Here is a 15,429-nt window from a genome sequence, read left to right as displayed (position 1 = left end):
ATTATTTGGGTCTTTCGGTAAAGTCACCACGTAGATAGGTTCAAAGAAAAGAACAAAACAATAACAAAAAAAAACTACAACTTTTCGATCGCAACACAAGCGTTCGTCATCAGGAAGAGAGGGGTTCTTTTTTGTTATTTCCCTCGAACCTATCTACACGACTTTACCGAAAGACCCAAAGAATAGTGAATAACTCGTTAAGATCATAATTTGTACTTACGGTTTTGTAAATACAGTGCAAATCACATGGTCATATACAGCACGAGTATTTCAAGTATTTATTTTTAGTGATTTGTTTTCATTTCCGATACTTTGCACTCCGATGATTTTTTTTGTATTGTTTGTTGTTGTTGTAACTTTCTGACCTACCCCTTACTGGATATCTGTGAAAAAGAGCTTCATAGCTCATCGGATTTCTCCAGGATAAGTAAAGATTCTGAATCTGAGTGTGTTGTCAAAAGATTTATGGATAATTGGAATTATACGCATTATTACAGTTTAAACATGGGAATGCATGCAATTTAAACATGGAAATCTATAATTGAAGTTCTGTACTTCAAGGGAAAAGGGCTAACGCCATCAGACATCATTTAATGGGTTTTTATGAGATTTTTTAAGATTTATCGGAACATGCCTGAGGCACGCTCTGATAGCTGAATGTAGCTATGGGAAGAAAAACATTATTACAGTATTGACAAGACACGGCAAAAGTACCTTCTGCAACGCACAGCATGAAGATACATATTGTGCATTGTTTTAATTAATCAATGAATTATTAACTTTATTCTATAGGCTATGGGGTTTTAATTCCCATTTGTGAGACCAAAGTGGAACTGCCAGGGGCGAAAAGTGCATATACTGCAAAACGTAACACCTCATTCTCATTGTTCCAGGACTGAGTGAATTCAGAATTATAATCTCTATTTATACTGAAGGAATCCGATGACCTATAAAGCTCTTTTTCACAGATGTCCATAGGGATGGGTCAGAACGTTACAACAACAAGCAATACAAGAACACGATAGGAGTGAAAGGTATGGGAAAGGTAAATAAATAACTAAGAAATTGTATGACAAATAAAACTAAACTATTGTTTATCTTACCAGGTAAAGCCTACCGAGCTATATTAGCTGCTTTTTCAGAAGTGACCTGGCCACAAATGATCGCTTAACGAAGTGGCTTATCACGTGGAAATTTATCGCAGCAAATAATCAAAATAATCTAAATGCACGATTAACATACCTGTCAACCCATACGGTTTACCCGTATTCTTGTACAGGGACATTAAGTTTTCCCCTACAAAAAAATGTGTATATTTGTTTGTGATTCTCCCTTGTGATAGCACTATGTAGGATGAACGTTGAGATTTATAAGGGGCACGGGGTGACCAATAAGGTCTGAATTGGTCTGTAATAAGGTAGGGCGCTGATAAGGGGTTGACAGGTATGGATTGGTATTGGAATATTTGACAAATGCAGCAGCATATATCTAAAACAATAATAACAACTAACACACGTTGGTTGCTCTCTACACAACTTTACGTGTCAAGTGTGTTTTAGTTTGCTAATTAAACTAAAGATTATTTTTGGGTCAGCAGGCCACTACCACCATAAATTGGTCTGACCACAAAGGGCAGGCAAATTAAAGTCTAGTTTACAAAAGGGCACACAATAATGTAACAAGAGTGTGGAATATCTCACACTCTCGGTAAAAAAGACAAGTATACTTTGTGTTGGTAAATGTGCAGCCCTGCAATTGTTTTTTTTTCTCTCTCACCAATGCTGCTAGAAAAAGGCCTCCTCTACAGGAAGCTCAAGGGAGCCCCTCAAGAGAATAGGTGGCCCCTTCTTCCGCTGTGGCCAGATGTCTTGGGAGAGGTGGGAGTACCCACACCATACACCCACAACACGTGACCCTGCCCGTCCACTAGCCGTGGTGTATCAATTCATACTGCTGAGTTGACAAGAGATGGGGGCTTTAAGATTTCACCCATTGTCTGCCTCGCCGGGAGATTGAATCGAACTTCTGGATTGCAAGTCGAGTGTGTTAACCATTGCACCGTGGCGGCGTCCCTGTACTTGGTACACATCTATCGTTGCACACAGAACAGCCACCAGAAGCTAAAGCCACATTCTGAGCAGCTGAGCATGCCTTGACTCAAAGGCTGCAACTTACGGAGGGTTTGAATACCGACATGCAGGCTGAATCTAACTCCTGTTCAGCAGCAGCTCAGCGCACTGCACATGTGTCGATAGTGTGTGTGTACGTGTGCTTGCGTGGGGAGTGGTGGTGTAGCGGTTAGGGCGCTGCGCTATGAACCCGGCGACCCGAGTTCGATTCCCACTCACGGCCAACACCAGTGACGATTATCTGAACCGGTTCTGGGCCTCCCCTAGGTCGACTCAGCCTCAAATGAGTACCTGGTGCGATCTGTAAACATTGGCACTAGACAAAGGCGGTCGGGCGTGGTGCTGGCCACCCATGTGCCGTGCCGGCCTTCATAGGTGCTCGCTGACAGCACTTGCCCCAACAGTCTGTTAAGGCTGTACGGGGGATCTTTGTCTTTGTCTGTGTGCTTGGGGAACGGTCAAGCAGTGGTTAGCACACTGGACTACAGAAAAACAAGTTCAATTCCTGAACATGATTACATCATTCGAAAGTGATATCTCCACCATGATTGACTTGGCCTGAAATCAGCACCTATTGTGGTGTATAGGTGTATTGGAACACAATCCTTATGCATATATTGCCCCATGTATAAGGGAATCTAGGGGACATACGGTAAAGGCTGTGGCACCACAACAGGGAACTACAGGGATGAGACTCTCAGCTCATGATGCCGTATTTAAATCAGCACTGGGGAGACAAACATGGCCGGGTTAAGTGGTGGCTACATCACCCCTTCACATGCCATTCTGGCCTCAATAGGTGCTCGCTAACAGCAATTACCCAAAGGAAAGCTTTGTATTTGTGGTTTGGACTTTGTAAAGTATTTAAGTTCACATGTTACATAAATGACAGGATTTATATAATTTTTAAAAGGCAAACTATCATAGCACAACACTTTGGTTCATCAGGGGAAAGGATCGAAAACACTACATGTGTCTTTGTATGAAGATTATTGTCCAATTTAAGGAATACTTGAAATGTGAAAGAGCTCAGTGAAAATCGATTTGCCTTTGGCACAGGCTAATTAATGACTGCTATCTCTATCTGGTGGGATTTTGTTTTTGATGCTTAAGTGTAACTTAGCAGGGTGTTTCATAATTACGGTATAATGAAAGCAGTCGACATTATACTGCTAAATTGAATATCTCTTTCCCTTTATTGGTAACATTAGGCTCATGTTAAATGTGTGCTTCCCTAAATCCAAGGCTAATCAGATTGAAACTCAAAATGAGCCAATCAGATTTTGTATGAAATGCAACAATCTTCCCATACTGTCCTGTCCTTGGGAGAGAATGTTAATCATGCTGCCCAATCTCATTGGAGAATTTCAAAAGCTCACAACTCCACTGGCACAAATGGACCATTGAGAGGCAATGTCATGAAATAAATATTCAGCCTTTTGTCAATCCACTGCTGGATGAAGGCCTCCTCAAGCTGGGTCACACATGGGGTTTCTATTGTATGTGTACCGTACGTAGCCAAATGCGCTATGCTGGTTAGTGTTGTTGAAGGGGAAGGGGTGAAAGGCCACGGAACGGTTCAAATATCACTCACAATTGGTGCTAACATGGCCGGGAATTGAACTCAGGTCACTGAAGTCATAGCATAGTGTGTCAATAACTGTGCCACCACTCCACCAGATAAAACAAACTGAATGTAGAATAATAACAATCACAAAATACAATGCATGACAATAACTCAACAAATTTTAGATGCGATTTTAAATTTAACAGTGTAATTTGTTATACTTCCTATCCTATCTTCACAATTACCTGCGGTACAAATCCTGGCCTATCCAAGGGAGGCATTACACTAGTTAATTAAAAGTAAACAAAAGATAAAATGTTTACATTAAATAAACGTTTTTTTTTTTATACATCACACACTACACGCTGAAAATTGTCATCTGCCACTTTCTTTTGTTTTAGCGTTTTCGTCTCAACACAATGAATAAGATGTATAATACATAACACATGTGCACAAATACAATAAAGAAGTTATAACTGAAAAAATAAGCAGGCGTGCTCTGCAGCAAGCACAGAGGTAGGCTACTGGTAAGGACTTATTAAATCCTGGACAGCACAGTGTGGCCCAGAAATCTGAATAAGAGTGACCTAGAATAAAAAATATATAAAAAAAGGTTTGTCTTGGAAATATACACAGAGCACACACACACTCATTAAAAGTTAAGCATGATATACCAAAACAACCCCAACTATTTGGCCTGATTTTACTTTATCGTCTGCTATGTCAAGGACATGAAACTCCAAGGCTGCATGTGTCAATTGCCTACTATTGTCCTCTTAGTGCACTCAATAACCAGTCCACTTACCCTTGTAAATAAAAAGAAGGCTCTGGGATTACCAAAACAATAACTATGAAGGGTACCCATTAAGCAATGGCATATATGCAGTCGTATCCAGCAGTGGAAACTGATGGATGACCTTCCGGCACATCTTGTAAGATTCTAACTCATTATAATAAGAGCGATTGCTATATGGAAATTATCCACAAAGTAAAACGGGGATTCAATCACTTTAAAGCATGGGAACTAGTGGCTGTGCCAAGAGTGGATACGTTATCCAAGGTATTAATGTGTATATTTCTGGTACTGCATCTCACAACATGGCAATACTGTCCTGCATCAGTTACAATAAAATTTAAACAATACTCTATTAAAGTTCTATGTACAATAAATACAAATTCAGGTCTTTTCTAGAAAAAAAAACTAGCAAGAAAGTTGGTCAAACGTCAGCGTGGGAATCAAACAATGAGCAGTCGAACGCCGTTAAAAATGGCCAACGGGGCATGCAGAGGCTATACACAGGGACTTTCAAAGCAACCACACAGGAAGCTGTAACAGCAGCAGCTGGGCCCCAAATGGGGAGGAAAAAAATAAAACTGGGGCCTTTTGCTATAGCAGAATCCCTACCAGAGGCACTCACTCCTAATGGGCCCTATCCAAGTAAGGGAATCGTGAGATTTCAAATGAACTCGGGTCACTGGAATTGACTTAGCAGCGATGAAAGGTGAGTGTGCTAACCTGCACTGTGCCTCCACAGCTCATATTGATTAATTGCAAACGTCGTTTCTGATTCTGTCGATATCAACATTAGACCTTTAATAATTAAACCGATGGCTAACATTTACTTTCGCCAGAAATGGAGAAAAGTGATTTCATGGAATTAGAAGAGTACAAAAAATCTGAAATGGGTTTGTTTTAGTTTCTTGTGCTCAGCAATTTACTGCACTTTGCAGTGGTGGCATGCTTTGTTGACATAAGGTGATCAAACCCAGCTTTTAAAGTATAACTCAGGTATTTAACAGAAAGGTCCAAAGTACTTCAGCCAGCAAGATTGTCTGCAAGACCTGAATGCAACGACATACGAATATATTGTAAATGCCACACTAGAGGGCCCATAACTTCTCACCAATATTGCAAATTAGCGGTCTTTACCTCGATAACCTACAGGATATTTAACAATGCTATATTCACGCATATAAAAGATTGATGAGATTAAGTTTCTTCTTCCTCTTTTGGGTTTGTCTCTTGATGCTGCAGTCGCGTAGTGGATAACGCACTCGGCTTGCAATCCAGATGTCAACCGGTTAAGATCTCCAGGCACGGCAGTTGAAACAATGAGCGTTCTGGAGGTTTAATAACTCCCCACCGCCTGTCCACCCAGCAGTATAAATGGGTTCACCACTCTTGGTCTATCAGCAGGTTGCATGTGATTGGATAAAGTGTTGGTTTTTCCCAACTTTTCCAACATGTCTGGTCATCGTGGAAAGAGTAGGCCAAAGTACACCATCTATAGGGGCTCTCTAAAGCCTCCTCTAGTCTAGGCCCGTTCTGCTATTAGTAGCGTGAGCAATTTATTCAGGTTTGCACCTTATGTTGTATTTACTCAGCTGGAATTAATTGGCCCAGAAGTTCCCTGTTTGCTTGGATGGCTGATTGATATGATCATTATTGGTCTCCTCTTCAAGTTAGTTTTTAAAATCAGGAATTGTTTTTTCAACAAAAAAAATATTTTTTTTCCCACCAATAATATATTTTCCCCACTCTCCCGGACATTCCTGTCCCTTACGTTATGATTCCTTGATGTGCTTTGCAAGTCTGACTCAACATCCATAAGCTATATCACAATTTGGTATTGACCAAAAGGTAAGATACACGCGGGTAAGGGGTAATGTGATAACACGGAGCGTTGAGCAGGGCGCTATGCACGCACTGCTAAGTGGCACTGCGCTAGGATGACCACACACTCCCTGAAGAGTGAGATCATTACATCAGGCAGTGAAAATTCAATCCTGTTAAATGTTTCAGGCCACGGTGAGAGGGGAACCCTTATACTGTGCCGTATTCAAGTGTACAACGTGCAGAGTTGTGTGTATAATTGCACCGCGCTATCAGCTATGGTTGGAATTATTCAGCGCCCTAGCGGAAGCAGCATATTTGACGCGATTGAATTTAAGAATAGTTTTTTTATTATAATGATAGCGCCCCTAGTGGTTGCAGTGGTGATATGAAAATTTACATCGGGAGTTATTGAGATGTTTCATTTATGGCCCTTTGTCAAGCCACTGGTGAAGGCCTCCCCCAAGGCATGTTGTTGTGCATAGGGGTTGCTTAACCATACTTCACCACGCTCAATCAGCGTGGGTTGGTGAAGGTGTTGTTACCAGGACCAGTTCAGATATCACTTGCCACTGACGTTTGCAAACGCTGTGAATCAAATTCAGGTCACCAGGTGTAAATATGGCAGTGTGCATACCACCGTGCCACCACTCCACCCCATACAACCATATACAACTGTATTCTAACACAGTGCAATGCATGTATCCGAAGCTTAATTATCAATATTAATCTTCTTAGCTGTTAAATAAATACTGTACACACATCACATCCGTGTGCGTACTGCATTTATTTCGCCTACATGTATATAATGTACATGTATTGACACTAATAGAGAAAATAAGGTTTGCACCTTCTTGCTCACGCCACTATTGACGGAGCTATGAGAGCCCATCTAGAGGGTATTTGGCCTACTCTTCCACGTTGACCAGACATCTTGGTAGAGGTGGGAGTATGAGATGAACCCATGTATACTGCTGGGTCTACAGAGGAGGAGGGGTGATTTAAGAAATTGGCACATTGCTTCAACTGCCGTGCCAGGAGATAGGAATAGAGCTGGTGACCTCTAGATGTCATGTCCGGTGTGCTAACGATCACAACCACGGGCAGCATTCGCACTATATATTAGCCATCCCAATATGGTAATGACAGCCCCTCCAAAGGGAATGTAAATAATGAATGCTGTTTATTTGTTGTGTAGGGGTTAAAACAAGAAGGTCAATACATCATACAAAGGGCTGGCTTTGGCAACACAGCAGACGAATGTGCATATACTGCAAAACGGCACATTTAGATTGATTATACACGACAGGCAGTGTTGAGATCACACGTGAAAATGCCAGCCACAAATACTGGAGTCCCGGACTCGAGAAAATGTGAATGCTGAGCCAGCAGCGTCCCTTGCGAGTCCACGCTTGAGAGAGCAGAGGACAACTCTAATGTCTATAACTGGTATACAATCCTCGCAGTAGTCATTTATCTGGCAATTGATTGAGAGTGGCACAACATTTTGCGCTGTGTGTGCGTGTGTACGAAGCAACTTTAAGCATATATTCTGGCTGCAACGATCACAAAAAAAACACACACTGGTGTCCATGTATCAGCAAATGCCGAATGTATAAATGTAAAGTGTCCTGTGCTATTGCATGATCATCATCGGTGTGCGATTGTTTTGGTACACGTGATGTATGAAATGCTCTTTGAAGCCTGCTTTCTTCCAAGGTCCTGCTTGTAATGCAGGCTATATATAGACACGCACAAAAAGACAAAGATCCCCCGTATAGCCTGAGCAGACTGTTGGAGCAAGTGCTGTTTGCGAGCACCTATGAAGGCCGGCACAGCACACGACGGGGTGGGCGGCCAACAGGACGCCCGGCCGCCTTTGTCTCTCCAGTGGTAATGCTTACACACCGCACCGGGTACTGATTTCAGGCTGAGTCGACCTAGGGGAGGCCCATGACAGGTTAAGATAATCGTCACTGGTGTTGACCGTGAGCGGGAATCGAAACCGAGTCGCCGGGTTTGTAGCCTAACGATAAACGCTACACTACCGCTCCCCATTATATACAGACACACAAGACACACGTAATAGTCTGTGTCCCTCCGTGGGATGTTTGCATATAATCCTTTATGATCAGAGGCAAAACAATAGCCCACTGCACACGGACAACAAACGAAAATAATTATTAAAATATACATTCGATAATTCTGTGACTTTGTACCAAAATAACATATTAAGCGTCTCCTGACTTGCAATCAGCTAACACGCAGCGTTGGCTTAATAACACGCCTTAAACGCTGCACGTAAACAAGGCCGTACACAAAAGAAAACACTGGCTGACGTATAAATATGCACGCCTTGCCTTCCTGTAAATATATTCGGGAGCACACCGTGTTTAAGGACGCCAACAGGCCACCGAAACAACAATAGAGGCCCCCCCCCCCCCATGCATGTTAGCAATGGCTCGTTAATGGGAACAGCAAAATGCGATTATGTCTCCCTTACAGCCAGCGCCTTGTCTGTGCTCTCCACACACGAGCTCTACAGCTGGGACCCATATCAAGTGTTCACAAGATTGGACGGAACCGACAAAGAGGGATCCACAACCACCGGTTATTGTGCGGGCTGCTTGGGGCCAAGGGGCTGTTAGCGAGGCCACGTGAAAGCGGGCAGTGCCAGAAGGGGGGGGGGGGGGTGGATGCTGCGACAGAGAAACTCCCACGCGCCAGTCCTCTTTGTCTTACCAGCGTTTGCTGTTTACACAATGCAAATTTTAAGGCCGATTAGACCCAAGGGAGTCCCCAGCAAACTGGGTTAAGATAGATATTCGCCACTGATATTGACCGTGAATGGGAATGCAACTCGGCTCGTCTAGATCACTTCGCAACACGCCAAGCTGGGCTGGCTAGCAGGAGATCCTGGTAGCTCTAAACCTAGAGCAATGAGTACATACAGCCAGTCACTAACTCTCTTATCATCATTGCGATGGGAGCGGTGGCGCAAGTGATTCGCGCACTGAGCCTCTCTCTGCACCCGGTCACACCAAATTTGGATTCCCTACCACGGATAACGTCAGTGGCGAGTGGTATCTGAAGCAACCCCATTCACCACCAACCCGCACTTATCAGCGTGGGAAAAGTGTGGTCAAACAAATCTCGTGATCGAGACTGTCACACTGCTGTCATCCAGCAGTGGATGATGTGACAATTGGCTAACATTTAGCTTATATAATGACCATGTATGCACATCGGTTTAAAACACAGAAGAGGGTCCCCATGTAATTATGACAGTTTATTATATTTTTGCATGAACAGTGCTGTAACAAGTAGGTTAATAAGACGTACGTTTCGTGTGGCATACACACAATGCAATTACAAACGTAAACAACAACAGGACAATGCAACTTGAAAATATGGGTCAGCGTGGAGTAAACAAAGCCCTTGGAGAGAGAACGTACACATCCTGATCGTGCACAGCTTACGCCGCAAAAAAAACACATAAAAGCATATTATGAAACACGTTCAAAAACAAGCTGGAAATAGCAAAGCAAGCAAATAAAACACACACACACTGACTGTGTAACATGTAAATTAATAATTGACATCTGGTTACTGCAGAGCAGCGTTTACAGAGGCATTTAGAGCCCAGACAATGAGATTAGAGTGAATTCCACTCCGGTGTTTGCTTGCTGCCGACACAAATCACCAAGTCAACCCCCCTTATCTGCCCCACCACCCCCAAATAACATTAGCGGCCAGGTTTGTAACAGACACGATCCTGGATCATCATCCAAATTCCCCCTCCATCTATCCGCTTTCTCCCTACCCACCTTCCCCAATCATCCGGTCATCCCACGCTAGGCTATGGTATGAGTGCTCATGCTGATGCTGCTCCTGCGTGTTGAATGACTGAACACACGAGGGCGAACGTCGATTCACGGCGGAGAGAAACCTTCAACGTCGCGATTCACGGCAAAAAAACGGCACCTCGCTCCCGAGCACAATCATCCCATTTGCGGACGGATGAACAAAAAAAGGAGGAGGCGCTTACGTTTGCAATCGGCCGGCAGAAATTGTGACCCGACACATTGCAGAGAGGTTCCCCCTTTGTTGAGCCGGACTTTGCAGCCACGGTGAGATCCCATTGTCTCTCGTGCAAGGGGAGAAAGTCCCCACGTGTGTTTTTGTCTATTGCGTGTTGTGGGAGCAGTCCCGCTCACGGCCAACACCAACATTGACGATTATCTGAACCGGTCCTGGGTCAACTCAGCCTCAAATGGGTACCTTGCGTAGCTGCGTGTAAACATCGCCACTGGGGAGACAAAGGCGGCCGGGCGTGGTGTGGTGGCCACCCACCACCTCGTGTGCCCTGCCGGCCTTTATAGGTGCTCGCTAACAGCACTTGCCCCTACAGTCTGTTAAGCTTATACGGGGGGATCTTTGTCTTTGTACACAATGTGTGTGTGTATATATACACATCGCGTCCTATACACACGTGCCATCTATATTGTATGAAATACACCGAGATTCCATCGTTTATTGTCTGACTGCCCTATAAGCGTTAGTGATGCTACAATACGCGTTAGTGATGCTACAATACGCGTTAGTGATGCTACAATACGCGTTAGTGATGCTACAATACGCGTTAGTGATGCTATGGTCGTGCAGATGTGACGCTGCGATGTACCAACGATTTATAATATCTCTTACGCAATATCTTTGATGGACACCTCATGTACATATTCGATTGATATCTCATAAGAACCTCTGATGGATATACTGTACACGGGTATCTCTTCGGTATAAATAAATATTCCGATAAAGATTCCGAAAACTGACAGGCATGTGTGTACCTCGGTGATGGCTATGCACATTGCACCTCACGTGTAAAGTCCGTGATAGATACCGTATCGGTGTTTTATCTCAGCCACATGTTCCTCTATGATAGCATTATGGAGATGCCTCTCCAACTGTGGCAGGCACATGTAATGATCATATCACGGGTAGGAACATGTAACCCCTGTGCCGGACATATGTGCTGTATCTCTGTGGTGGCTATTCACGTGTCCCTCTCTGATGGCATGTACGCTGGAACACTTGGATAACCTTGTCTACTTCTGTGACATGCATATGCACAGCTGCGATTCTTACCACCTACCTCGAACATGGTACGGTGGATAGGAATACATACGACTCTTTTTGGTTTGCATGTTCATCTGAGCCTGGCTATCCACGTGTCTATTGCGGCATGCTGTCCCTGTATCCACGTAGAGTGTAAGTAACCTGAGCCTGGCTATCCACGTGTCGAATGCGGCATGCTGTCCCTGTATCCACGTAGAGTGTCAGTAACCTGTGCCTGGCTATCCACATGTCTATTGCGGCATGCTGTCTCTGTATCCACGTAGAGTGTCAGTAACCTGTGCACGGCTATCCACGTGTCTATTGCGGCATGCTGTCCCTGTATCCACGTAGAGTGTCAGTAACCTGTGCCTGGCTATCCACGTGTCTATTGCGACATGCTGTCCCTGTATCCACGTAGAGTGTCAGTAACCTGTGCGCGGCTATCCACGTGTCTATTGCGGCATGCTGTCCCTGTATCCACGTAGAGTGTCAGTAACCTGTGCCTGGCTACGCACGTGTCCTCCCTCCCTCTATGACGGCATCGACAATTAGGCACACGCACTTCACATGATGGACAGACACGTACATCGGTGCCGGCAAAATGCACGTTCGCCCCCAGAACCCGTGCGGTGCGTCTGTCTGCGTGGTGGTGGTGGTGGTACCTCGGTGCTGAACGCATCCTCCGCCAGGCAGCCCGTGCCCCAGGCTGTAATCCACGCGTACACGAGGCACAGCAGACGGAGCGAGGCACGTCGCTCCGTGCCGCCGCCGCTGCCGCCGCCGCCGGCAGATCCTGCCATCGCTGTGGCAAGAGACGGCCACCCCCGGGGCAACCCTCCCTCCTCCTCCTCCTTCTCGTCGTCGTCGTCTTCTTCCTCCTCTCCTCCTCGTCCTCCCCGAGGCGAGACACGGCTCTCGCACCACCCCTCCCCTCCCAGCCACAACAACAGCAGCAGCAGCCGCAGCCGCCGCTGGCGCAAGCCACCCTGTCTACGGCACGGGCTGGAGGGAAGACGAGAAGGCAGCCTTCCCAATCGCTGCCGCCTTTCGCCGTCGATCGAGGTCCACGGATCTCCGACGGATGCCGACGCTGATGCTGCGAATCATGAAAGCTCGGCTCGCACAGAGGACCCCCTCCTCCTCCCCGCCGCCGCTTTGCTTGCTACGAGACGAGCGGGCAGCGATGATCTCTTACGGAGACAGTCCACGGTGTGGGCAAGGCAGCAGCAGCAGGCTGTGCACGCCGATGATGATGATGATGGGAGCGCTGCTGCATGGGGATGTCATCTCGGCTGTGCTTGGCTGGCGCTGGGAGACGAAGGGGGCATGGCGCGCGGCTATATGAACTGTGGCGAGAAACATTGCCTCCTCCTCCTCCTCCACCACCACCCCCTTATTACCACCTCCCCCCCCCTACCTCTTACACCAATGTCTCAACCAACACCCCCCCCACACACACACTCGCAACAACCCCGCTACCCAGCTCGGCGACTACCCCCCCACTGCCCTCCACCCACCAAACGAGAGCCACATCCACAATCGCGTACCCCGCAACACCACCGCACATCCAAGCCGACCCACCCACACCGAGTCCCAACAGCCCCCTCCTCTCCCACGCACACGCTCCCTCCTACTGCTGACCACCGCTGTCTCGCCACACACCCCCACCCACACACACACTACGGCCCCCCCCCTCCACTACAGCCCTCTCCCTACCATCCCACCCCCCACTACGGCCCTACCCCCCACCCACACCCCCCCCCACTACGGCCCTCTCCCTACCCTCCCACCCACCCACACACCCCCCCACTACGGCCCTCTCCCTACCCTCCCACCCACACACCCACCCACACACCCCCCCACTACGGCCGTCTCCCTACCCCCCACCCACACACCCACCCACACACCCCCCCCCCACTACGGCCCTCTACCTACCCCCCACCCACACACCCCCCCACCCACACACCCCCCCTCCACTACGGCCCTCTCCCTACCCCCCACCCACACCCCCCCCCCACTACGGCCCTCTCCCTCCCACCCCCCACTACGTCCCTCTCCCTGCCCCCCACCCACTCCACCCACCCAGCACCACGGTCTCGCTTGACGCGAGCTCCTTTGTGCCCTGTGGGGGCACCGGCGGCGTGGGCCGGACGCGCACGTGGGCAGCAGTGCCACTCGTCCGGGGGGCCTCGGGGTGCAAAGACGCACGGACGACGCCCGTGTTCGATCCACTGCTGGATGAGAGCCGCCGGCGCTGCCGCGATTATTGCTTTGTTTCACGGCTTGTTTTCCCCATTCCTCGCTCACGCTGGGCAGGTCCGTTGTTGGTGAAGGCAAAGAGGGGGCAACCACCCCCCCCAGTATGTTTGTATATTGTCACCGCACATACTTTATACGTTGTGTACTGTGTTATAAACAGAGCGCACTCAATAGTTCCATAAAGCCATCATTTAGTTGAATATACTCTACTGCGTATACTGTACCGATAATCATGCACGCTTGCATATATTGGCACATTAAACGACAAAAGCATTGGTGGTTAATCCACTGCTGGACGAAGCATACTTCACAACTGTGACCGGTACGTGTGAGTGAAGGGGACTCACGATCAATTCATAGATACTGGAATAAGTGAAAGTAAACCTAATACTTTAGCCCTGTGGCGAAGGCTAACCTAAAATTATCCGTTTCCGCCTGTTAGTCTTCGTTAAATGATAGGGGCTATGTAAATACGCTCATGCTCTCTATGTATTCCACAAAACAAGTGAAATTTAGAAGAAAAAAATACAAGAAATCTATACCCACCATATATTCACCGAGTGAATATAGATTTCACCGCGTGCCACCCTGTATTTAAACCAATGATAAGCGTCTCCTATATGTCTTATGTGCAATTCAGTCCATTAAACATAAGACCGTGTGTGTGTGTATGTGTTATTGCACTGCAGTAACGTTTACTCAATCACTCAATAACACAGCCATGCAATGCCATTGCGCACCTCGTCTGCAATGCGTGTTGCCAGTTGCTGCCCGGTGTATCGTTCACGTCGCATGCTCGGTGAGAGATGACCACTTGCGGAGGAGGCCTTCATCCAGCAATCGACTGATCGCCATGGCTGATGATGATGACTAAATGTCTATAGAACATCTGCACGTCCGGTTACTACACAACACTCACCGCCACAGCACTGCCACATAGGCACACGACGTGTATAAACGATACGTAATCATACACCGGGCGGTGAATACCGTACATGCATCATCACAAGGATATACGATGTTGCAGGTACAATACACAACGCTAAACAGGCAAAGAAGGAGGCAAGGAGAGACTGGCAGCCGAATGCTGTAAAATGCACGCAAGGTTTGGCTCGCTTCCAAATGCAAGACCAAAATAGACAAAAGGCACTAGGGGGGTGATGGAGGAGAGGATGGAGGCGTTGCACACAAAGACAAAGATCTCCCGTATAGCCTTCACTGACTATTGGGGCAAGTGCTGTTAGCGAGTAGCACTTATGAAGACCGGAAACGGCGCAGGAGGGGGTTGAGTGGCCAGCACCACGCCTCGGCCGCCTTTGTCTCCCTAGTAACTATGTTTACACACCATGTCAGTTACTCATTTGAGGCTGCGTCGACCTAGGAGAGGCCCAGGACCGGTTCCGATAATCGTCACTGGCGTTGGCCGTGGTCGGGAATCGAGCTTGGGTGGCGGGGGTTCAGAGCGAAGCGCGCTAACCACTGCGCCACCGCTCACCGCCGCACAGACTCACACACGCACACACAGGCGCGGGGCAATTAAGAGCGAGGGCTCGTGTGGGATCGAGACGCTTGATTTGCTCTGAGAAGGGAGGAACAAGGAGGCCAGTGGGCTCTGGGAGGGGGAGGCGAGGCGATGAGAGGCCACTCCCGTCAGCTGGCAGATGCGGGGCCCCATTATTTATTATTAGTCCGCCGGCTCAAAGAACCCCCTATTAAGGCAGACTTCATTAAATTCAGCGGAG

The 15,429-nt window shown here is 47.1% G+C and overlaps 1 protein-coding gene across 4 annotated transcripts in view; it reads right to left on the bottom strand.

Annotated features, from left to right (window-relative positions):
• The window catches only part of LOC116944188 (matrix metalloproteinase-24-like), a 54,610-nt gene extending 39,812 nt beyond the window's left edge, over positions 1–14,798 (bottom strand). For 2 of the 4 annotated variants that reach the window (XM_076068257.1, XM_032957693.2), the window contains exon 1: positions 12,091–12,816. In XM_076068257.1, coding sequence (XP_075924372.1) covers positions 12,091–12,228 — 138 coding nt within the window. In that variant the 5' untranslated portion in view covers positions 12,229–12,816. The other 2 variants (XM_032957691.2, XM_076068258.1) reach the window with 2 other exon arrangements.
• Between the last annotated feature and the right edge of the window lie 631 nt (positions 14,799–15,429).

This window comes from Petromyzon marinus, chromosome 20 (assembly GCF_048934315.1).
Source record: "Petromyzon marinus isolate PM22_M1 ecotype Great Lakes invasive population chromosome 20, UKy_Petmar_22M1.pri1.0, whole genome shotgun sequence".
Classification (NCBI taxonomy): domain Eukaryota; kingdom Metazoa; phylum Chordata; class Hyperoartia; order Petromyzontiformes; family Petromyzontidae; genus Petromyzon; species Petromyzon marinus.
Note: the sequence above shows the minus strand (reverse complement) of the source record. Positions and strands in the feature narration are given on the sequence as shown.